Below are 25,431 nucleotides of genomic sequence, written 5' to 3'. Positions count from 1 at the left end.
CTTTCAATTTTCAAGCTTTCAGCTTTTCCAAAAATGTTATTTCATAAAAAAAATCCACATTTTACGTCAAACAAAATTCCCGCCAAAAGCTTTTCAGTTTGACGTTTAGTGCTGCGTTTAGGAATTGTTAATCATTGCAAACGAGCGACATTGTTTGTAAATACGATCGACATTTTAATTGCCAGTTTAAATATTTTAAGAGGAGTAAAGGGTAGCGTGCACTGAATTATTATTATACAATTTAATTTAAAAAAATACGAATTATGTATACGAATATTCAGTTATGAAGGTATTAGATGAACCACTAGCTCAATTGCTTGCTCTAAAAAAAGCGTGTGCCGAGCACACGTGTCAGAAGTGAAACTTCCTTGGCAAGATTCAGAGATACCATAACTGTCGCCTTCCTCAATGACGTGACCGTATTGTCATGACACGACCTGGAAATTTTACTCTCAACGCTCCTAAAGCAGTTTCACTTCAAAAAAATAAATAATGTGGCCTGTTTAATGTAAAAATATGCAGTGGATATAAAAATGTTGATAAAGAAATGTTTTATGAGCGCCGTTCTTTACAAGAATCATTGGTATATTTGTTTTATTTTAGTTCAAAGCAATTCTAAACGATTGTGCGTGGAAAATATATTTTTTGCACTTTGTACATATTAGTGTATGGTGAAGGGTAACATCATGGTTATATTTAAGCAAATAACGTTGTATTTAACCGACTTAAAAAAGGCCGGTTGTATTTCTTGGAATATAATTTACTAGTTGCGCCCCGCGGTTTCACCCGCGTGGCTCTGCTCTCGTTGGTCTTAGCGCGATGATATAAGCCTTCATCGATAAATAGGCTATCTAACACTGAAAGAATTTTTCAAATCGGACCAGTAGTTCCTGAGATTAGCGCGTTCAGACAAACAAACTCTTCAGCTTTATAATAGATTAACGTATGGTAAAATCGAAATATTTCTAAACTTTTAGCTTAAAGCTTTAATATTATCTTGTTCGTATGTTTTAAATCTAGGTATTCTTAGAACCTAAATCGCATAATAAATTGCAATTTCGTCAAATTTAAATATTTTATACGTATTCAACTTGTTTCCAAGTAATGAATATTACATGAACTTTTATAAAAATTTAAAACAGATAATTTACGAGAATTCAACATTATCACTCAAACGAAACTTGCATGCGGCAAATCCTCATTGCGATACGGCGACGAATGACAATACATAATCTATATAATATACAAAATTCCCGTGTCACAATATTAGTAAACATACAAAACAACTGGACTGATTCTCATGAAATTTTCTGTGCATATTGGGTAGGTCTGAGAATCGGCCGACATCTATTTCATACCCTTAGGTGATAACAATATTAGGCAGAACAAATTTTTAATTAGAATAATTAACACCTAGTCACAGAGCAAACATATTATATTATGTTCATCACAATAATGTTTGCCCTAGGTGGGAATCGAACCCACGACCTTCGAAAGCTTCGTTGTGGCTTCACTACCAACTAAGCCAACTACTATTTTTTAGTAAAATTCTTGCAAAGGAACAAACACACAATAAAACTTTCCTATATCAAATCATATCCATATCAAAACCCCAGACTGAAATACATGTGTGTAGTATCAATTCATAAACTGTTAATTCGATTAAAGTCTAAAAATAATCGCGTCTTGCTGTCTATGCCTGTTCCAGTTCCCTGGAGGCCATCGCCGATTTGACGTCTCGCGCGTTTATCGATGTTCAAAATTTAAAAATTTAAAAAGTTAATGTCAAAAGCGCGCTAAAAAGGCGCCAGTTTTGACGTTTTTGTTTCGTTTGTGGTTGTGATTAAAAAAAACATGACTCGGAAATTGTACGTGGTCTTTCTTTTGTTTATAATTTTTTGGGAAATCGATGGGAAAAGTTCGGAAGAGAGGACTCAGGAAACACGCAGTGTAAAGGTAAATTATTTAATTTATGCATTTTTATTTTTAAGAATAATTAAAAAAATATTACTTCTGTGTGAATATTCTAAAATTTAAACAGATAATAAAAAAAATATTCCCGATAAACATTATTAAACATTTAGGATGTATTCTATTATTGCTATATATTTTTAATTTGAGTATTTAAATATATATTTTAATAAATTAAGTCAAAAAAATATCACACTATTTTCTTTTTTCTCAAAACATTTGTGACATGTATCATGATAAAAACGGCAACAAGAGTTTATGATTTGCCATAAATTAAAACTGTTCTCTATGACAAAAAATAATATGAAAGTACTGGCTACAAAAAAGCAAGTGGAAAAAAATATAAATTCGAATAAGAAATTAAATGAGGAAACTTCAAAACTCGTTTTGAAAATTAATTAAAATATAGAAATGTTGAAAGACTGAAAGTTAGTGAAATTAGTAACCATTAGTAACCCATACTTGTGTATATTTTATCAAGGTGCGTATTTTTATAATTAATATTTTAAATAATGGTTGCGCTTTGCTGACGGGGAGTCCTTTTTGCCACCAAATTGCTATCTTTTTTTTCTGTTCTGTGTTAGATTAAGATTTAAAATTTTTTTTACATGGTGGCAAATAAAACGCTTTCTATTTCTATAATAAATTATATAAATTGTAGACTTCTATATAGCTACAATTTTTTCTACACACAGAAAAGTAAAATTTACAAGCGCACAATTTCTAAAATATGTTTCATAATTTAATGTTTACAATCGTATCGCTAGAAATGATCTAAGATTTATTATTTGGATTAATGTCTTGTGCATTGAGTTTCTACGTAACTGCGCTAACTATTGTGTATTAATATTGAATATTTTATTTAAATTAAAAAGCATCACTACATAGTATAAAACAAAGTCGCTTTCCCTGTCCCTATGTCCCTTTGTACGCTTAAATCTTTGAAACTACGCAACGGATTTTGATGCGGTTTTTTTTAATAGATAGAGTGATTCAAGAGGAAGGTTTATATGTATAATAACATCCATTAAGTAGTGGAGAAGTACTGTTATTTTTGAGATTTCTAATGTGATGTCGTAAAAAATTACATTTTCTCCGCTTACATTGCAAACGCAGGCTAAACCCTACGAGTTTTATCAAAATAATGTACCTACTAAGTATTATACACATTGAAAAGATCTAAAGAAAAGTCCGCGATGGTATATGTCTATCTCTTATGGATAACCCACAATAACTTTTTTTTGTCATTTACTTTTTACGACAAATAATGGCAAATTTTCGATGCGATTTTAACCAATACAGCATTAATCCTTAACAAATTAAATACCTTGAATAAATGGTTAGCGCCGGGCCGGTGGAGGGCTTGAGGGGCCCGCACAGTGCCAGAAAACACTCGCCCTGTTCCTTACATGTATTATAGTAACCAAATCTACCCACCCCGACTCAGGGCAGAAAGCTGGTGGCTAGGTTAGGTTAGGTTAGAACTCTTAAGACCCGCACGAGCCGAGCGAGCGCAGCGAGCGTGCTGCGGCAGCAGCCGGCGAAGTGCCAGAAAACACTCGCCCTGTTCCTTACATGTATTATAGTAACCAAATCTACCCACCCCGACTCAGGGCAGAAAGCTGGTGGCTAGGTTAGGTTAGGTTAGAACTCTTAAGACCCGCACGAGCCGAGCGAGCGCAGCGAGCGTGCTGCGGCAGCAGCCGGCGAAGTGCCAGAAAACACTCGCCCTGTTCCTTACATGTATTATAGTAACCAAATCTACCCACCCCGACATTTTTAGCCACGGGCCTGCGGTTACACTTAAGTTTAGCCGGCTAAAGATAGAACAAACTAACATTAACACCTCGTCGAAAATAAACCTAAGTTTAGCCGGCTAATCTTAAGTTTATGTTCTCACCTACCTTTAGCCGTAACATATACAACGTTCACAGTTTTTCTGTAGTGTATTTAGTATCAGCATTGCACCCGTGCGAAGCCGGGGCGGGTCGCTAGTTTATTTATATATCGCGAATGGTAAATGGTGACGGTTTATAGCAAAGTTAAAACTTGCAATTTATAAAAAACCTGTAGGTATACTGTTAAAGACCATACTAAATATGAACAATCTCTTCAGATTTCCATGAATATATGTATTACGTACTAGCTGTGCCGCACGCCGCGGTTTCACCCGCATTACTCCGCTCCTGTTGGTCTTAGCATGATGATATATACCCTATATTACTCGTGGATAATGTAGCTTTCGAATGGTGAAAGAATCCAGTAGTTTATGAGCCTATTCATTACAATCAAACAAACAAACAAATTTTTCCTCTTTATAATATTAGTGTAGACAAGTAATCCACCCGGAGTTTCGTCCGCTTTGTCTTAATCTTAAATTTTTTTAATGATTTATACGAGAACTTCCTCCGTTGCTAAGTTTTAAAGAAACCAGCATATGGACAGAAAACAGCGCGAAGGGACTTATGATTAGGTACGTAATTTAGGGTTATAAAAAATTAATCCTCTATCGTTTCCAAAAGAAAGTGAAAGATGTATGGGAAAATAGGAAATCCTTCAATTTTTAACGTCTAAGTTCACGCAAAGTCGCGGGCACTACCTAGTTCTGTATAAAATTAATCTTGACAAATTATAATAGCATGCAATATTTTTCATCTTTATAAACGCGTTTGGTGTTTAAAATAAACAAATTTTAAAGTAAATATCCTCTCATGGCTGTCAATCAAATAATATGTTTATAACATTTCATAAATAAATAACTCATTCGCCTACAATACGTTTTGTATATCAATATTTCAATCTTTGGAATAAGAAATGAACCTTAAAAAAAACATAATTGATCTTGAAAAATGAAAAAACTATTTGAAGTTGAAGAGTTTGTTTGGTTGAACGCGCTAATCTCAGGAACGACGGGTCCGATTAGATTTCTTTAAGTTTTTGATAGACCATTTAACGAAGAAGGCTATAGGCTCGCTAAGACTAAAATGAACGGAGCATTGTGAGTAATACCGTGGGGCACAGGTAGTTATAATAAACTACGTGTGTACATCGGTGTAAACACCGTTTATATGTGTTGTTAACTTGTAAATAAAAAAGATACATAGATTATGTTGTACAATTTTGACGAATCCATACTAATATTATAAATGCGAAAGTAACTCTGTCTGTCTGTCTGTTACTCAATCACGCCTAAACTACTAAACCAATTTGCATGAAATTTGATATGGAGATATCACAGTATTACCATCCTACAGTATGGCGACGAATGTACTTGTGCAGAGAAACGGAGGGGAACTGGCGGGGGGTCGGGCGACGCGGGCCGCTTAATGCAATCACGCTGAGTTTGCATTAACTATCGCGAAAGGATGACGCAGTCGTATTTTTTGTGTAATAATTTTATTATACATAGGTACTTACATATTCTATTATGACGCGCAAAAACTGTTCCGTTTACGGATGTAAATCTACATTGAAATCCCAGAAAGAAACAATATTTCAGAAAGATTGTATTAATTGTATCTGTTGAATTAAAATCAAAGCTATGTATATGTTGTCCTCATTATTTCCTAATCAGATTGTACATCCCAATGCGAATGCATTACTTAGTTAAATGGTATAATATACAATTAAGAACATCCAAAAATAAAGTGTCCACGTAAATAATATTTAGCAGTGCAATATCTGTAATTATATATTTATGAACAAATAATTACATCAGATTTAATAATCGCAATTATTTTGAATGTACATATGAATAAATGATTTCATCATAACATTAATAATCAAAATTGTTTTATTTCCCATTTGTTGCAACCCTAGCGTATTTTCGTGTGGCAGCGTAAGTACCTACGCTGGCGGCGGCATCGCGCGACATCAAAGGCGATTCCTTACTGTAGGAAATAATATTGTAATACTGTGGAGATATTTTGATACCCGAGAAAGGACATAGGCTACCTAATACCTTTTATTGCGAAATATGTACCACGGGCGAAGCCGGGGCGGACCACTAGTATTGTCATATTTCTAAAACATATTTTTATTATTTATATCTCTAGTCTCTACTTCCTTCCACACGCATCGCGATGACACATACTCGTACATTTTGCGTACATCCGACATCTGCATTGTAATATGACACACAAGTACGTAAATGTACAGAACGCCTACTACATACTATTTTATTAATATTTGGATTTTTCGCCCACGACTTTGTACGTGTATCCCCGTTTTTCCCCGTTCCCGAAAGAATTTCGGGAAATCCTTTCTTAGCGGATGCCTACGTCCTAACATCTACAGTGCATGCCAAATTTCAGCCCGATACGTCCAGTGGTTTGGGCTGTGCGTTGATAGATCACTATATCAGTCACTTTTGAGTTTTATATATATAGATACATATTTAATGTTTATTGATGCAACTTTCCTTGTTGGATGAGTTTTTTTTATGAGTTTTTTTGCTAGGGATTTTCAGATAGATCAAGTGTCTAACTGTTCCCCGCAGTTTCACCAGCATTGCTCCGCTCCTGTTAGTCTTAGCGTGATGATATATAGCTTATAGCCTTCCTCGATAAATGGGCTATCTAACACCGAAAGAATTTTCCAAATCGGACCAGAAGTTCCCGAGATTAGCGCGTTCAAACAAACAAACAAATTCTTCAGCTTTATAATATGTATTAGTATAGATTAGAGTTATAAACAAATTCACTTGTCTTGAGCAAAGAAAGCAGGGATACTGAAAAAAAAACAAACATAATGCTTAAATCCTGTAATAGGTTAAAAAATAGTAACTTTATATGTACATCAAGCTTTGTATCTTTCTTTATGATAACTTTACTTAACAATAACTTTCGGTACTTAATTTAACAAAAAATAAAAATATATTCTTCTCATGCAAAATACGTATACAATCAAGAAGTTACTGTAACATACATACAAACATACCTTATTAAAACTCTTAAAATATTATTTTTATTATAAACATACCTCATTACAGATAATAAATACCCCTATAATTTTTGCACAAAGGTCTTATAAAAATTTGCCAAAAAAAAAATTAGGTCACCTTATTTGCGCCCAGTACACGGCACAAAGCTTGCCAAACGACAATAACTATGATTTTGTTGCTAAATATTATAAATCTGTGTAATTGTAGCGACGCCGCTTGCCAAGTGACGCAAATTAGCTTATTTTTGATAATTCTCAAGGACGAATGCACTTGGCCTCGAAAGGGTTACAATGGTGGATTTTCCAATAGGCTGAGTAGGTAACCACGGGCGTCAGATTTGAGATTATTTCATAAGAAAACAACTAAAATTACACATAAAATAACCGTTAACTTTATGAGAAATATATTAAAGACTAGTTTTAGCCCGCGACTTCGCTTATTATACACAAGAGTTGTGATATATTATATCATTTTAATATGTTAACTTTGTAGAAAAAGGCCCTGGATTATTTTAGGGTCCCACAGCCCACTACAAAGTACACTATTATAAACTTCACTGTTGTCACATTCAAGCCGCTTTCAGTTGCGGATATTTGTTACTAGCTGTGCTCCGCGGTTTTTCCGCAGTGCTCCGTTCCTGTTGATCTTAGCGTGATGATACTATGATCTTACCTTCCTCGATAAATGGGCTATCTAACACCGAAAGAATTTTTCAAATTGGACCAGTAGTTCCTGAGATTAGCGCGTTCAAACAAACAAACTCTTCAGCTTCTTAATATTAGCATAGATTTGAAAGCGAAAATATTCGAAATATACATATTGAAAAGTCTTTGAGCTGAAGCACATTATTCGATGCTAATTGGGCATATTCTGTTTTCTACTATATAAAAATAAGTCGGGTTTTCCTTCCTGACGCTATAACTCCAGAATACACGAACCGATTTCCACGGTTTTGCATTCGTTGAAAAGGTTTAGGGCTCCGTGAAGTTTATAGCAAAGAAAAAGTGTCTCTGGTGGCGAAACGGAGTTCGCCCGGTTTGCTAGTTATTTTATAAAAATGAAGCCACAGCAATTTGTTTTGCTGTTTATATACGGCGTCGTTTGCAGTCTGTGTTTGCAGTCATATAGTAAGCTCACACCGGCCAAGTGACACACCCACTATATACACAATATACAGATACATAATATATCTGTCAACTGTGCTATATACATATCTCACTCAATTCTGCTTTGAGGCGGTTTGTTAAGTGTCAAATATAATGCTTGTTGTAAAGGACGAGCACACGCAGGCGGTAACGGGGCTCCCCGCGCAGCGGCTCCACGTGTATGAGGCGGAATATTAACGCTGCACGTGGAAGAGAGGCGCACCGCGGTTTCGACGAGGCGCACCGCGGTTTCGCCTATCGCGCTGTACTCAGTACGCCACGTGCATTGCGTTTACACGTGGAGGAGGCGTGGCCTAGGCGGCACATGCAAGACAGCCGCCGCCGCTTTGAGTCTCGCCGCCGCTTTTGGATGCCGCCGCCGCTTTGAGTCTCGCCGCCTTTTGGATGCCGCCGCCGCTTTGTGCCTCGCCGCCGGGCGGCCGCTTTGAATCTCCCCGCCGGCGACGCATATAAATAGCACAAATTTTCTAATGGAGTTCAGTTCGAGCAAGTGCTTACTCCAGACCAGTAGCGAATAAGTACTAATAGTGATCAGTTAGAGCAAGTCCTTATTACAGACCAGTAGTTAATAAGTAATAGTGATTAAGTGTAATTAGTGGTATAAATTGTAATTGTAAAAGGAAAATATATGTATGTATGTCGAAGGGAGGGTTTTATTTCGACTACGAACCCCAAAAATTATACAGTCCACAACAACGTGTGGTCCTTCGATCGCCGGATAACAACGTGTGACCCTTCGATCGCCGGATAACAACGTGTGATCCAACGAGCACCGGATACTTCAAGGAAGAAACGCTGCACGTGGAAGACCAGATCCTGCCGAAGAGAGGTACGCATCGGCAACGAGCTCACCTTCGAGGGACGAATATCGACAAACCGGTAACGTTGGTACTAGCCTGCTGGTGTTTTTGATCGTCACCAGGCGAGTCAGGTACCTACCGACGGGGCCGCGCTGTTGGTACTAGTCCAATAAGGTGAGTCGTAAGGTTTTTTACGGGCAGACACGGGCCGCCAGTGGTGACCTAGTGGTACGCGCCGGGAATCAGGGGTGCTGGTCAGCGGAACGAGTCTGCCAGTATAAGCCTGCGGTGCGTCACCTCTTTAGGCATGGTGGTAACCCGCAGCCAGGGTGACGCTGTGGAAGTTGAAGACCGGAGCCAGGAGACAGAGCGTGTGCGGCAAGAACGAATGCGGCGGCTGGTGCTGGACCCGTTAGCATCGCCGTCTGACGCACGCTTGACGTCAGCCACAGAAACAATGGAGATCCCGCCGCAACCGCGACGGCATTCGCCAGCGAGATCCGCTAGATCGGTGCGGTCGTCGGCGAGTACGGCGCGGCGGATTAAGGCAGCGGAATTAGAAGCGGCAGAGCGACTCGCCGCTATCCAGAGAAAAGAACTACAAATTGAGAAAGAACTAATAAATAAACGCTTACAGTTCGAGGTGTCCGCCATACAGGAAGACGAGGGCCTGCCGGAAGATGCCGTCACCGCGACAGAAGAACGAAACAAGGTGGACGAGTGGCTCCAGTCACATCCTGTGCCGAAGGATGACAGACACCAGAGATCCGAACTAAGAAGAGGAAGATCGCCGACGCCGACCAGACGAACAGGAATAGAGCAGCTGGCGGCGTCCCTAGAGAAGATGGCGCGACCGCGCCTGCGCCACGCGGACCTTCCTATATTTTCAGGTGCGATCGAAGAGTGGCTGCCGTTCCGAGCAGCCTACCGGGACACAAGCAGCATGTACCAAGTGTCCGACGCAGAAAACATCCAGCGGCTGCGTACATGCCTGAAGGGGGAAGCAAGGGACGCCGTGGCAGCGCTGCTTCACACTGCTTCATCGCCTGAAGCAGTCATGAAAACCTTGGAGCAGTGCTTCGGGAGGCCCGAGATAATTATCGACAGGGCCATGGAGGACCTGAGGAAGCTGCCGCGACCGGGAGCAGCGGCCAAGGACATCAACAGCTTCGCGGTCAAGGTACAGAACGTGGTATGCATACTTCAAACCATAGATAGGAAAGGGTATTTATACAATCCTATGCTAGCAAGGGAGATATTGGACAAACTAAGTCCGCACCTGCGGTCCAGATGGTGCGACTATGCATATTCACAGGAAGGTACGGCAGATCCGGAAATTGTGGTGCTATCCCGCTTCCTGATGAGAGAGGCGGACCAGGCGCTCCGCTACACATACGCGCCGACGAGCAGCACTGCGCCAGCGCGCAGAGACACCACGGCAGCAGCGGCAGCAGCGGCAGCGCGACCTACTCCACCAAGAAGGAAGTCGGCAGTATACGCCATAGTTTCCAGCAGTGGTGATGAAGAGGAGCAGAAAGAAGAGAAGAAAGAAGAGAAGAAAGAAGAGAAGAAAGAAGACTTCTGCCTGTGCTGCGGGCGCGACCACACCATGGTTGCCTGCCCGCGCTACGCCAAGCTGTCGGTGGATGAGCGGTGGGCGCTGGTGAGGGAAAAGGGCGCCTGCTTCAAGTGCGCCACGAAGAGACATCGGCGCATCTACTGTCGAGCGAAACCATGCGGCGTGAACCAGTGCCGCCGCCCGCATCATTCATCACTGCACGACGTAAGAAGAGAAGAGCCTGCTGCGTCGACCGAAGAAACCGTCATGGCGGTTGCTGACCGCGCAACCGCACCGCCCCGCGCCGTCCTGCTGAAGATGTGTCCAGTCACCGTCGTCGGCCCACGGGGGGAGGTATCGACGCACGCACTGCTCGATGAGGGCTCCACCATCACCCTCATTGATGAGGACCTGGCGCAACAGATCGGCGCCGAAGGTCCCGCCACGCCGCTCCGCATCCACGGGGCGAACATGGAGCAGATTGAAGAAGGAAGTCGACTGGTGACGGTGCAGCTGCGGGGGCAGAGCGACGGGACACTACACGACCTGCGCGCCCGCACAATGAAGAAGCTACAGTTGCATCAGCAGTCCATCCCGGGTTCCCTGCTTCGGTACAGACACCTGCGCGATATACCGGAACATGAGGTATGTTACGAACAAGCACGCGCGGGTGTCCTGGTGGGTACCGACCACTGGGAGCATATCGTGACAAGAGAACTTCGGACGGGCGGCGCCGACGAACCTGCCGCCTCCAAGACAAATCTCGGCTGGGTGATACATGGGACAACGCCGCGTCGAATGATCGTCGAAAGGGACTGCGTGCTTCACGTCCGAGAACAGCAGCAAGCGGACCTACGGCTACACAACCTGGTGGAAGAACACTTCAAGATAGAATCATTGAACATAGCCAGTAGACCGCGCATAGGTGAAGCCGACCGACGAGCAACGTCAATCGTCGAGATGACTACGAAGAAGACGCCGGGCGGGTATGAAATTGGCCTGCCATGGAAGAGGGATAATGTCCGCATGCCGCCGAGCTACAATGCCGCGCTGCGGAGACTTCTGAAGATTGAAGCCAAGATGGACGCCGCGCCGGAATTCGCAGCCGAGTACACCAAGCAGATGAACAACTTATTTGAGAAAAGGTATGCGGTTCCATGCGACGGCAGTGAAGGCGAGAGCAGCGTGTGCTGGTACCTGCCGCATTTCGCTGTGACCAATCCCAACAAGCCAGGGAAGCAGCGATTGGTTTTCGATGCGGCAGCCAAAAGCCACGGGACTTGTTTAAATGACGAACTGCTTGAGGGCCCAGACTTGCTACTATCACTGCCGGGTATATTATTTCGATTCAGGGAAAAGGCAGTGGCAGTCACGGCAGATATAGAGGAGATGTTCCTACAAGTAAAAATAAGACCCGAAGACCAGCCAGCGCAGCAGTTTTTATGGAGGGGGAGCCGACGCGACACGCCGCCACAGCACTACAAGATGACGTCTATGATATTTGGTGCAGCGAGCTCTCCGTTCATGGCGCATTACATCCGTAATCATAATGCGCAGCAGCACGCAGAACAGTATCCAATGGCGTTGGAAGCGATAACGAAGAGCCACTACATGGACGATCTGGTGGTGAGCTACGCCGACGCGGAGGAAGCCAGACAAGCAATCGAAGAAATACGGACGGTGCACGCGGCGGCAGGCTTCAAGCTACGAGGATGGAACGCCAGCGATAGGAGCGTGCTGAGGGACGTGCCACGAGAACTGCACGCCAGCACACCAACGCAGCTGGGAGGAGCGCAGCCAGCCCCGAAGATCCTCGGGCTAATTTGGGACGCCGAGCAAGACGCGCTAGGATTCAACACAGCGATGAACAGGGTACCGGTGGAGGTGCGAGATCGCAAGCGCCCGCCAACCAAGCGCGAAGCATTAAGTGCGGTAATGTCAATTTATGACCCACTAGGCCTCTTAAGTTATTTCACCATCCGTGCTAAAATCATATTGCAGAGCCTGTGGCGCCTCCAGATTTCATGGGACGAACCAATACCCGAAGAAGAGGGCGAGCAGTTTGCGGGCTGGCTGGCGCAGCTGGAAGCGGTCGGCGCGCTACGTTTGCCACGATGCTACGCAACGGACAACGTCGAAGACATCGAGCTGCACGTGCTATGCGACGCCAGTGAACAAGCGTATGCAGCCGTGGCGTACTGGCGTATGCGGCGAACGGACGGCAGCATACAAGTGAGACTCGTCTCGGCGAAAGCGAAGGTGGCACCACGGCGCGCGCAGACAATCCCGCGCCTAGAGCTGCAGGCGGCGGTGATCGGCGCCAGACTCGCCGATCAGATAAGAAGAGAGCACAGGTATGACATATCTCGTACTTGGTTTTGGACAGACTCATCGACGGTGGTGCACTGGGTGCGCAACGATGCAAAGAGATACACGCCGTTCGTCGCGCATCGCCTCGGTGAGATTGGAGAACTAACACAAAGGGAAGAGTGGCGGTGGCTGCCGACTCGTGAAAACGTTGCCGACGACGCCACCCGCCTAAGTTTCACCACGGGACATGATCGATGGTTCCAGGGTCCAGAATTCCTGACAAAGACGGAGGACCAGTGGCCCACGGAGAAGGAACTACGAGAAACTACGGACGAGGCTGATGTACTGCATGTAAGCGAGCTGCCACGGAAGATGGAATGGCTGCCGGATCCAGAGCGCTTCTCCAAATTCCGCACACTGGTGGGAGCAACAGCAAGGGTGCTCGCATTCATTGACATACGCATCAGACACACGGCGACGAGACTAGAATGTCGCCACCTAGAGCAAGCCGAACGACTGCTGGTACAACGCGCACAGAACGACAGCTTTGGAGAAGACATAAAGCGAATCAAGGACGCGCGCCCCATCAGCAGATCCAGTAGACTGTACAAATTGGACCCGGTAATGGAAGACGGCGTGCTGAGAGTAAGGGGCCGCATAAACGCAGCCACGGCACCCGACACAATGAAGAAGCCGGTAATCCTCGACGGCCGGCACAGAATAACCAGACTAATAGTGTTACAGGAACATTGTGCCGCCGGACACGCCAACCGCGAGCGCGTCACCAACGACCTGAGACAGCGCTACTGGGTCATCCACCTGCGGCCTACAGTGCGCGCTGTGGAGAAGAACTGCGCGCTGTGCCGAGTACGCCGAGCAATGCCGCAGGTCCCAGCCAAAGGGGACTTGCCGCGCGCTCGCCTCGACCCGTTCCATCGACCCTTTACCAACTGCGGGGTCGACTACTTCGGGCCAATGATGGTCAAGATCGGACGAAGAAGAGAGAAGAGATGGGGCGCGCTGTTCACATGCCTGACATCGCGAGCCGTGCACCTGGAGCTCGTCGCATCTCTGTCAACGGACTCAGCCATCATGGCGCTGAGAAGGATGGCAGCTCGCAGAGGGTGGCCTCGTCTGATGTACTCAGACAACGGTACAAACTTCAGGGGCGCCGATCAAGAACTGAAGAAGGCGTACAACGAGTGGGCGCCGGCGCTACAAGAAGAAGCGCTGCGCCACCGGATGGAGTGGCGCTACATACCGCCGGGTGCGCCGCATCAAGGCGGTGCATGGGAGCGGCTGGTGCGGTCGGTGAAAACCGCGCTCGGCGCGACACTACGGGAGAAGGCGCCGCCAGAAGAGGTGCTGCGGACTCTACTCACCGAGGCGGAGTTCGCGGTGAACGCGAGGCCGCTGACTCACGTGAGCGTGAGCCCAGACGACCCCGAAGCCCTCACGCCCAACCACTTCCTGTTGGGCTCCTCAACGGGACTGCCGACGACGGGGCCGTGCGACGAAGCAGACCGACGGACCTGGCGCGCCAGCCAGGCACTCGCCGACCACTTCTGGCGCCGATGGATCAAGGAGTACCTACCGACGCTCGTGCCACGGGGGGAGGCGCGAAAGGACACGCGACGCCTCGAGGAAGGTGACGTGGTCATTATCGTGGACCACGTCTTGCCGCGCAACACATGGCCCATGGGGGTCGTGGTGCGCGTTCACGCCGGGCCGGACGACGCTGTGCGGGTAGCCGAAGTGAAGACCAAGAGCGGGATCTTCAGACGCCCCGTCAGCAAGCTCGTCGTGATGAAGGAGGCTACGCAAGCTACGCCGGGGGGAGGACTGTAAAGGACGAGCACACGCAGGCGGTAACGGGGCTCCCCGCGCAGCGGCTCCACGTGTATGAGGCGGAATATTAACGCTGCACGTGGAAGAGAGGCGCACCGCGGTTTCGACGAGGCGCACCGCGGTTTCGCCTATCGCGCTGTACTCAGTACGCCACGTGCATTGCGTTTACACGTGGAGGAGGCGTGGCCTAGGCGGCACATGCAAGACAGCCGCCGCCGCTTTGAGTCTCGCCGCCGCTTTTGGATGCCGCCGCCGCTTTGAGTCTCGCCGCCTTTTGGATGCCGCCGCCGCTTTGTGCCTCGCCGCCGGGCGGCCGCTTTGAATCTCCCCGCCGGCGACGCATATAAATAGCACAAATTTTCTAATGGAGTTCAGTTCGAGCAAGTGCTTACTCCAGACCAGTAGCGAATAAGTACTAATAGTGATCAGTTAGAGCAAGTCCTTATTACAGACCAGTAGTTAATAAGTAATAGTGATTAAGTGTAATTAGTGGTATAAATTGTAATTGTAAAAGGAAAATATATGTATGTATGTCGAAGGGAGGGTTTTATTTCGACTACGAACCCCAAAAATTATACAGTCCACAACACTTGTTGTGTTTAAAATTAAATGTTGAATATAAAAAATGGATTTATTTTTAAACGGTCTATGATTTGGCGCCAAATGTATGCATTGTAAACATATTATTTATAATCATGATTGCAATGTTTTGATTAAGATGAAACTAAGTATAAAATCTTTTACGCATATACTATATTTGAAAGAAAATTATGTTTGATAACATTTATCTTACTTGATCCATCTAAATATATAAAACTCAAAGGTTTTGACTGACTGACATAGTGATCTATCAACGCACTAACAAATGTCCGACAGTCTGTCCGACAAATAAATGACTTGTAAGCTACTGTCAGACAGACTGTCGGACATTTCAGATGGAAACTCGGCCTAAGCCCTAAACTGAATCGGACTGAAATCGGAGTTTTTGGTACAAGTAGATACCACATAAATTGCTATGGAGAAACCTTTTTTTATCTAATCCGTGATGGAGAACCTAATTTTCATACTTTCGTACAATCATTATATGAAAAAAAGTGTGAAAAAAGTCAATCAAGGCCATTTACACATTACATTTAATTCTAGAAATGTGGGCGTTGAAAAATTATTCAATTAAAACATTAACAATAACATAACTTTTGCTACGATTACAAAAAATATAATTTTATATTCAATCTCTAAAATAAAGCCCGGCATTTTTATTTTATTATTACTCATTCGAATTATTTACACAGCATTTTAGACCGCGTAACGACTGTGCAATAAAAAAGCGGTCAAGAGCGAAACGGACTTGCAACGCTGGGTTCCGTACAAAAAAACTAATGTGCTTAAAAAATGATAACCCATCCCATTCATGACCGTGTCTACAGTTGCTTGACTTCGATATTTTTTTATTATTTGTTGTTACATAGCTGCAACAGAAATACATAAGTCTTTTAAAATGTCAAGATTATAACTGTCACGGTTCAAGAGACAAACGGACAAACAAACAGATAGACGAACAGTGAAGTCTTAGTAATTTTCAACCGACTTCAAAAAGGAGGAGGTTTTCAATTCGTCCCTTATGTCTTATTTTTGTATGTATGTTACTCGATTTTTTCGCCAATTATATTTTGGATTTTAATGATTCTTTATTTAAGTATAGACTAGAGTAGATAATTTTTGAAACAAAAAAAAATCGCAGTCGGATGAAACCCATTAGAAAAGGAGGGGAATATGATAAAAATGTAAGGAAAAATAAATTACGGTCAATCCGAATTCGGGAAGCGGGAGGGGGGAGCTTTTAAGAGAAAAAAATGGTTTCTCTCGATTTCCGACAAAACTACAAGTCCTATAGAAAAAAGTTCAATGGCAAAGTTGTAGGTAATTAAAAGTTCTACAACTTTTGTATTCACAATTTTTTCACATAACCTAAAAATTTAGGTGAAAAATTCAAAAAACCAAGTTTTTGGTCTTTTATTTCTGTCTACTTCAAAATTTATTTTTTTTCTACGAAATTTGGTGGAAACTTACTTTATTATGTCCCAAATACACTGTAATTTATTTGATTGAAAATATTTATTTTTTCGCCTTATTTTGAATTAATACCAAAAAAACAACCTAATTTTCAATCGAAAAGTCACCCGTCAAAATATCAGCTTTTTTCAAAAACTTGGGGTGCCTTTTATTCATTGAAATCTCTACTTTCATATGGTGTAAAAAAAATAAACACCACCATAGTAAATGTTCTCAGGAAATGCATACAAACAGTGTGAAAATTAGTTTTTACTAAATCAGGCACACTTCTCGAACTACTTGAAATGTTTTTATCGACATCATTTTGCTTTTGAATATGCTGTAAAATATTAAACTTAGAACAGATAATTATTTTTCTTTTGAAATATTACCGAAAAGCCGATACAAGAGAAGATATAGAGTTCAAGAAGTGTGCCTGATTTAGTAAAAGCTCATTATCACACTGTTTGTATGCATTTCCTGAGAACATTTACTATGGTGGTGTTTATTTTTTTTTTACACCATATGAAAGTAGAGATTTCAATGAATAAAAGGCACCCCAAGTTTTTGAAAAAAGCTGATATTTTGACGGGTGACTTTTCGATTGAAAATTAGGTTGTTTTTTTGGTATTAATTCAAAATAAGGCGAAAAAATAAATATTTTCAATCAAATAAATAACAGTGTATTTGGGACATAATAAAGTAAGTTTCCACCAAATTTCGTAGAAAAAAAATAAATTTTGAAGTAGACAGAAATAAAAGACCAAAAACTTGGTTTTTTGAATTTTTCACCTAAATTTTTAGGTTATGTGAAAAAATTGTGAATACAAAAGTTGTAGAACTTTTAATTACCTACAACTTTGCCATTGAACTTTTTTCTGTAGGACTAGTAGTTTTGTCGCAAATCAAGAGAAACCATTTTTTTCTCTTAAAAGCTCCCCCCTCCCGCTTCCCGAACTCGGATTGACCGTAATTTATTTTTCCTTACATTTTTATCATATTCCCCTCCTTTTCTAATGGGTTTCATCCGACTGCGATTTTTTTTATCTTTTCATTATTTTCAAAGGCTTCTACCCCAGTCTAGTAAGTATGTCCATGTGTGTGTATTGTCCTGTCCTTGATAAATAAATGTTTATTAATACTATTAATCTTATTAAATATTTATTCATAATGTTTCTTTCTTCTTTCTTTCTAACCCTAAAAATGTCTTCCAATAAAAATTATACGTATATGTCATACATAAATATAAAGAATATAATTTTGCGTTTGGAGTATCGCCAAGATATCGGCCGATGGACGCGCGTAAATATTTCTTTCGAAATGCATTCGAGAACTGATGTGTTTATTGGAAAATGCATTTGCAAACGCATTATATTAGGGCTGCCTGTGCCTAGTTAATAATTAATATACTGTATGTATTTAGGTACCGCTTGTATGAGAATATAAGACCAACCCAATATGGACTTACATAAATACTAGGTACTAGGTACATACCGCCCGCGTTTTCAAAGAATTCGCATAGTTCCCGTTCTAATGAGATTTTGGGGATAAAAAGTAACCTATGTTTTATTCTGGGTCTTCAGCTACATACCAAATTTCATTGTAATCGCTTCTGTAGTATTTGCGTTAAGGAGTAACAAACACACACATCCTCACAAACTTTCGCATTTATAATATTTATATGAGTATTTGGGACAACCCTATTCGTGTGAAGTTGTAAAATGTAAGTTTAGATCGGGTTAAGTCATAAGTGCAGGAATAACTGCCTCGCTTCATGCACTGTTTCGGAGTTAACTGTTGGGCGTTTTAGTAACTTGTTTGTTTGTTCACCTGAGTTCGAGGTTGAATATAAATGAATTATGAAATTTGGTACGAATATAGTTTGAAACTGAAACGCCTGCAAGTGTCCGGGGGGCCGGGCGGCCCAATGGTAATTGACAATGGCGTTGCAGTTGTTCTAATGGCACTATTTGACAAGGCTAGTAATGATCCAATTGGAGCTAAAAAGTCCGAAAACATTAAAACCATGACAAGCTGGAAAGTCATAATTAAAATAAAAGAAATCTAGCAAGTAAATCTTTAGAAGAAAGCAATGAATCCCCAATGAATTAGGAAATGGAAACATTTTGAATTAAAATGTTAATTCATTTATTCCGGGGAAGGGGCCATGGGTTATGTCGTATTCCTACCGACTAGTTCCCCGCTCCATCGCCCGGAGAAACATAAGCCTAGCAATTGCTTTTACATCTTAGGTTTCCTTCCCTTATATTATTTAACCCATTGAGCCCCAAACGGCCCGATCGGTCCACGACACAATAGATTTTCTATTGTGTCTGTGATTCCGGGGCCTGAGTTATTAACCGACTTCAATAAAGGAGAAGGTTCTCAATCCGTCTGTATTCTTTTAATTTTTTTCCTGCGTTAATTCATAACTTTTGAGTAGGTGAACCTATTTAGATAATTATTTTTTTAAAGCTGGTGCCTGCACATTTAAATTTGGTTTAGTAATAATAATTTTATTTATATTTCCAGAGTGATGCCACCGCGCTTATATTTGCTGATGAGTTCAAACAGACAATAGAACGATATTTGTTTGGAATATGCCCACAGCCATATAAGGTAAGCCTATATTTTAATATGCCTTAATTATTCGAATTCCACTTAAATTGTTTTAGAATAAGGCAATTCGACGACTAGAGTTATAAGAATTAATCTCAAAATTAGCTTTATCGCCAGTGAGGGATAATTTGCTTTTATTGTTTGTTGATACTATCGAACTCAGAAACTTCCGATTTAAACAGATAATAAATATGAACCTTCATTTTTCAAGCATGCGTCTTACACATAAAACATTTTTTCAATAAATCATGCGGCGTGATTCGAACCCGAGTCTACAGCATACTACGCCATACCTCCTGAATGATTGAGGATGGAAATTATGAATGGGCCGACGCGACGTGTCAATTGTTTTTTCGACAATCTATTTTTTTTTATTAATAAGCAGTACAGTTCAATTTTTTAAAGTGAAACTTTAATTACATCGTCTCAAACTTTTTGTACTGTGTAGCGCATGTCGCGTGTATCACAAGCTACATACAAGCTGCCGAGTAGGTATACCTACTCGGCAGCCGACCGACACGCGACATGCGCTACACAAAGCAGTGTTCGGAACCGTTCGAACAGTTTCAATTTTACCGTGGTTTCATAAAACCACACAACATTTTTTTTTATATAAAGGAATGTTTCAGAAAATTTTGTTATCTTCACTCTCTACTATATTCAGATACGGTCAATAATCCTCCCTCGATTTTTACAATTTTCACGATTATATCCGTAGTAGGTGAACCATATCATATACCATAATCCGGTACAGTCCCGTTGGTTGCAGATGCCACTCGGCAACAAGAACAAGAACGGGACCACCTTCACGTGTGACCTGGACACTGATCAGCAGGACTTGGCGGGGAGGTGAGTGGAATTGTTTATGTTACTTTTATCATTTAGGGGTATAAAAAAGCGTGTGTACCGAGCACACGTGTTAGAAGTGAAACTTCTGAGTTGCGAATAAAATATCAAAGTCGCGTCATGGCAATACCTTCACGGCATGGAAGGCGAGGATCTTTGAATCTTGCCAAAGAAGTTTCACTGCTGACACATGTGCTCAGCACACACGCTCATTTTTTCGTTATTAAGTTTTATTTTGATTGACCGGTTGGCTTGGTTGGTAGTGACCCTGCCTTCCAAGCCAGAGGTCGTGGGTTCGATTCCCACCCGGCGCAAATATTTGTGTGATAAATGTTTGCTCTGTGTCTGGGTGTTAATTATCTGTGTAAGTATTTATTTGAAATTTTATATGTATGTTTATCAGCCATCTGGTTTCCATAACACAAGCGAAAACTTAGTATGGGATCAGATCGTGCTGTGTGTGAAAAATGTCCTGAAATATCATTATTATTATTATCATTATATACAATTCTAGACTGAAACTCCAATAGTCACTTGGGGTCACTGAAAATCAGTGGTGGTGAGGTATTAATCACCTTGCCATCATATACTGAGTTGGCTCCATTTGTCAGGTCACTCACTGCCACATTACAGTTCTTAGGAATAAGATTATTTTTATTTAATTATTTTTCTTTTTATTTCTTTTGTTTTTCCTTTGTTAGTAAATGTTTCTCGTGTTGTGATCTTGACAATAAATGTGTTTATTTATTTAAATATTTATTTGTATTTTAGGTTAGCAACGCTCTCACTTCGCGCGCACTCCGCGTCCCGCTCGGACTGTCTGCGGCTCGGCGCGGTGCTCGCGAACACGCTCGGCGAACTCGCGAGAACTGCGGCGAGCAGACAGATTTATTTGTCTAGTAAGTTGTTTATCGATAATGGATTTGAAAAACTATAGGTTTCAACTTTCAACAGCTAGAATGGCACACATGTACATTTTATCAATACAACCAACGAACCGTCTGTCACACACACACAGTAATGTTTACCTACGTTACACGCACATTGTACTAAGACTGCATAAATCAATGTTAAGTATATCATAATAATTCTCCTGAAAAAAAATTGTGGCATTGTACACCTTTATTGTGTACAACACTTATCAAATAAGCATAAATCCTCAAGCATATTACACATTTTTTAATACCTTTAGCTCACGTCATAAGTAGGTATTATTTCAATGTTATTTTAACACTAGCTGCTCCGCGCGGTTTCACCCCCGTGGCTCCACCCCTGTTGGTCGTAGCGTGATGATATATATAGCCTTACCTTCCTCGATAAATGGGCAAAATAAAAAATAACGAAAGAAAGAAAGAATTTTTCAAATTGGACCAGTAGTTCCCGAGATTAGCGCGTTGAAACAAACAAACAAATTCTTCAGCTTTATAATATAAGTATAGATTATATTTTCTTTCGCCACCAACTGGCTTTGCTTAGTACCACACTAGATACTGCTAAGATAGATAAACAGCTGTAGCAAAAAATGGCGTTAAAACTTTTGGTCTTAATTCAGTCTAGCTAGTAACTATCTATTATTTAATCTGTGGTTTAGCCCCCTTTCCATAAGGAGCTTCTCTCCAAAAACTAAATATTTTTACTTTCATATTACAGCATCCGCTGCAGAAACAAAGAAGAGGAAACTATCGAAAAGCCAAAAGATGCAAATCAAAGCGAAACAGCGAACTGCACTCGCTGTGAAGAAGAAGGCGGCCGCTGCAGCTGCTGCTGCTGCCAATAAAGTGCCAGCTTAATTGATAATTAAAATGAAAACGAGCGTGTGTGTGAGAAGGGAAACTTCTTCAAGATTCAAAGATACAAAAATCGTCGCCTTACTCCATGACGTGTCGTTATTGCCATGACGCGACCTTGAAATTTTACTCTCAACACGCCTGAAGAAGTTTCACTTCAAAAGTAAAATAAAAAGATCCTCTAGAATTATCGCACAAATAGATGTTAAACATGTTTTAGAGACAAAGCAACTATCAATAATAAGTAATAACTATAATATAAATATCATGTTAGTTGAAATCTCTCAGATAACTTATCAATACACAAGCTGCTCCGCGCGGTATCAGTATCACCCCCGTGGCTCCTCTCCTGTTGGTCTTAGCGTGATAATTATAGCCTATAGCCTTCCTCGATAAATGAGCTATCTAACACCAAAATAATTTTTCAAATCGGACCAGTAATTCCCGAGATTAGCGCGTTCAAACAAACAAACAAACTCTTCAGCTTTATAAGTTTGGGATAAGTTAAAGAAAGCTAATGTACCGTCCTCTCTTATTAACACATTTAAATGTTGGTACAGAGGCCAGATCAATCAAGTCCGATGGGCGGGGGCTTTATCTCAGCCGTTTGGGCTGCAATGCGGCGTGAGGCAGGGGGGGTTAAGTTCGCCCACGCTTTTCAATTTGTATATCAACGAGCTGATTGAATCACTCAGCAACGAAAGGATTGGTTGTCATATTGATGGAGTTTGCATCAACAATGTAAGTTACGCAGATGATATGGCGTTGCTGAGTGCTTCAGTCTGCGGTCTTAGAAGATTAGTGGCCATCTGTGAAGAGTACGCTGCTCTTCATGGATTGGTCTACAATACTAGGAAAAGTGAAATCATGGTCTTTGAGTCTGGGTGCCGAGTTACGCATTTTTTACCCCCAATACGTTTGAACGGAGTGCCATTGGGGAGAGTCTTTAAATTCAAATATCTCGGACACATATTGACCCCTAGACTCAGAGACGATGATGACATTGAAAGGGAACGACGGGCACTGGCAGTGAGGGCAAATATGATAGCTCGTAGGTTTGCACGTTGTTCTAATGAAGTTAAAAAAACCCTATTTCGTGCTTATTGTACATCTTTCTACACGTGCAGCCTATGGGCTACTCATACTCAACATTCATACAGCTCGCTCCGTGTTCAATACAATAATGCGTTCCGGGTGTTAATGGGGCTGCCCCGTTATTGCAGCGCATCAGGGATGTTTGCAGAAGCTCGTATAGACTGTTTTTACACTACAATGCGAAAGAGATGCACATCCCTGGTGCGCCGTGTGCGGGACAGCCCCAATGTAATCATGCGCTGTATAGCGAGTCGGCTCGACTGCTGGTTTGTAAACCACTGCTGCAAACTGTCTTCTTCATTGATAGTACTGTAGCAGTGGAGTGCATTCCTAGTAGTCATATTGATTTTTATTAAATTGTATTATTCTTACTAACATAATTTTTAAGTTATCAATTGTTACTAACATAAATGAGTCCTGATGCTTGAATTAATAAATAAATTATTATTATTATTATTATAATACACATTAGTATTAGTATAGATAAACATCTTTTGCAATTCATAATATCATTGGTACTACAAATTCTCAATTATAGATCAATATTGTATGGCTCCTTACTTAGTTTATTTATAAATCTAAAATAACTATTTTTATTTCCTATAACAACTATTAGTTTACTCTCTAAATTATGACGTCTTGTACGTTCATTCTTTATTCTGTTTTTGTTGAGTTTTACATAGTTATTTAGAAATATATTTATATTCATAGATACATCATAAGATTTGTTTTTCTTATGATTTGGATGTGTTTTAAATAAAATATAAATATGTATGCATTTTCTGTGCGATTCTGTTTTTTCATGTAAATATGCGTTTTTTTTCTTGGAAATTAAGTCTATAAGAAAACAAGTAGGTACTAAGTTGCACGAAAAGGTGTGCCAAAAAATTATTAGTAAGCATTTGTTAACTAATTGCACCAGTAATAAAACCCAATCTAATATTACCCAAACAAAAACGTTTTAATTTTCTCTTGTCTTAGGGCCGATTTTTCAATGCTTGGATAAAACTTATTCGTCGAATAATGTATAAAAGTACGATTTCGTAAAACGTATTTTAATTGCCCATATTTGACAGTTTACGTGACATTTTAATATTATCGTGTAATAATACTTTATTGGAAGGATAAGTTTTATCCAAGCATTGAAAAATCGGCCCTTAAACGTAATTCAATTGTGTAGAATCAATTATTATTGTTCTTTTTGAAGTGAAACTTCTTTAACGGGGTTGAAAAAAAATTTAGTGTCACATTTTTTCGTCACGCGTGACATTTTTCCGTTACGCGCCATTTATCTTATCCCTACCACGCGTGATTCGACGTATAAATTTCTGTAAAGTTGCATATAGTAAATTATTTTTTGAAAAAATAAGGTCATAAAGAAGTTTCACTTCTTACCTTACATTTTAATTAATTATGGCACCTAGTACTTATAAATATAAAAAAATATATGTAATAATATTAAATGTATTTAAGGCATTTTAAATTTTAATTAGTATACAATGTATAATTGTATATATTTAACGATTACTTAATAATATTGAGTTAATGTTTTTAAAATAAATATTCTAAGACGTGATTTGCTACTAGTCAATTGCTAGTTTTATATTTTAAGTACCTATAATGTAATTGTTATTAATACAGACAGTGTAAGTCGATGTTAATAAAATATCTATTTTGAAGAATGTTATTTTTTTACCCAAATCCAATTTCCTAACAAATAGTTTCTGATAAATGATAGCATTACTGTTCGTATTATAATATTTAGGATTTTATCTAATAATTTAAATTTAAATTTGACCACCCCACAGAAGCGTAGCGTGCCTTGGCGGGGCCCCGTATAAAAATTTGTTTGGGGCCCCCAAAGGAAGGGTAAAGATTTCTCACAAAAGCGCACGTTGGGGGCCCCTCTGGCGCGGGGGCCCCGTATAATTGATACGGCAGATACGGCGGTAGCTACGCCCCTGCCACCCCATAAGATTTAAGCAGTTTCTGATTTTACAACTAATTATAGCACTCCGCCCGCGTTTTCAAAGAAAATCCCGCATAGCATAGCTCCCGTTCCTGTGGGTGTACCGAGATAAAACATATCCAATGTGTTATGGCTGGTTCACACTTTGATTAGTGTGAGTGCAGGTGATTAGTGCGAGTGCAGGTGTGTAGTGCGAGTAGTGTCCAATTGACTGCGAGTGCAGGTGATTAGTGCGAGTGCAGGTGTGTAGTGCGAGTAGTGTCCAATTGACTGCGAGTGCAGGTGATTAGTGCGAGTGCAGGCACGCTGCGAGTGAGGGGGAAGGGAGGGCGCGCGGGACGTGGCTACTCGCAGTCCACTCGCAAAAAAATAGAACACGCTTCTATTCACTTTACTACACAGCCTACTAAACACTCGCACTAAACAGTCGCTGTCCACACGTAGTACTACTCATCACCTGCACTCGCA

General features: G+C 41.2%; 2 protein-coding genes across 3 annotated transcripts; both read left to right on the top strand.

The window, feature by feature from the left end:
• The first annotated feature begins 1,724 nt into the window (after positions 1-1,724).
• Positions 1,725-22,385, top strand: LOC149475755 (uncharacterized). Of its 2 annotated transcripts, none has more exons than XM_089712970.1 (5): positions 1,725-1,956; positions 19,180-19,266; positions 20,036-20,115; positions 20,884-21,011; positions 21,763-22,385. In XM_089712970.1, exons 1-5 carry the CDS (start codon positions 1,855-1,857, stop codon positions 21,900-21,902), a joined length of 537 nt encoding a protein of 178 aa, XP_089569096.1. In that variant the 5' UTR covers positions 1,725-1,854; the 3' UTR covers positions 21,903-22,385. The 2 variants fall into 2 exon arrangements, with proteins under 2 accessions (XP_089569096.1, XP_089569095.1); XM_089712969.1 differs by having other exon boundaries at positions 20,021-20,115.
• Positions 22,386-22,408: 23 nt separating this feature from the next.
• On the top strand, positions 22,409-23,451 carry LOC149475754 (uncharacterized). The gene has a single exon (XM_089712961.1). It carries the CDS (start codon positions 22,659-22,661, stop codon positions 23,307-23,309), a length of 651 nt encoding a protein of 216 aa, XP_089569087.1. The 5' UTR covers positions 22,409-22,658; the 3' UTR covers positions 23,310-23,451.
• Positions 23,452-25,431: the final 1,980 nt, after the last annotated feature.

The sequence above is a fragment of the Colias philodice genome, chromosome 29 (assembly GCF_061535455.1).
Source record: "Colias philodice isolate Cphi_HAF_F1 chromosome 29, ilColPhil1 Martin Lab GWU primary, whole genome shotgun sequence".
In the NCBI taxonomy this organism is placed as follows: Eukaryota; Metazoa; Arthropoda; class Insecta; order Lepidoptera; family Pieridae; genus Colias; species Colias philodice.
This window is presented reverse-complemented; position numbering and strand designations above follow the sequence as displayed.

Bases quoted from the DNA above. Each gene is read 5' to 3' on its own strand.
- LOC149475754 (XM_089712961.1), top strand. From the start codon at position 22,659: ATGGCGTTGCTGAGTGCTTCAGTCTGCGGTCTTAGAAGATTAGTGGCC.
- LOC149475755 (XM_089712969.1), top strand. From the start codon at position 1,855: ATGACTCGGAAATTGTACGTGGTCTTTCTTTTGTTTATAATTTTTTGG. The intron at 1,957-19,179 runs GTAAATTATTTA...TTATATTTCCAG, and splicing joins AGGAAACACGCAGTGTAAAG to AGTGATGCCACCGCGCTTAT. The intron at 19,267-20,020 runs GTAAGCCTATAT...AATCCGGTACAG, and splicing joins TATGCCCACAGCCATATAAG to TCCCGTTGGTTGCAGATGCC.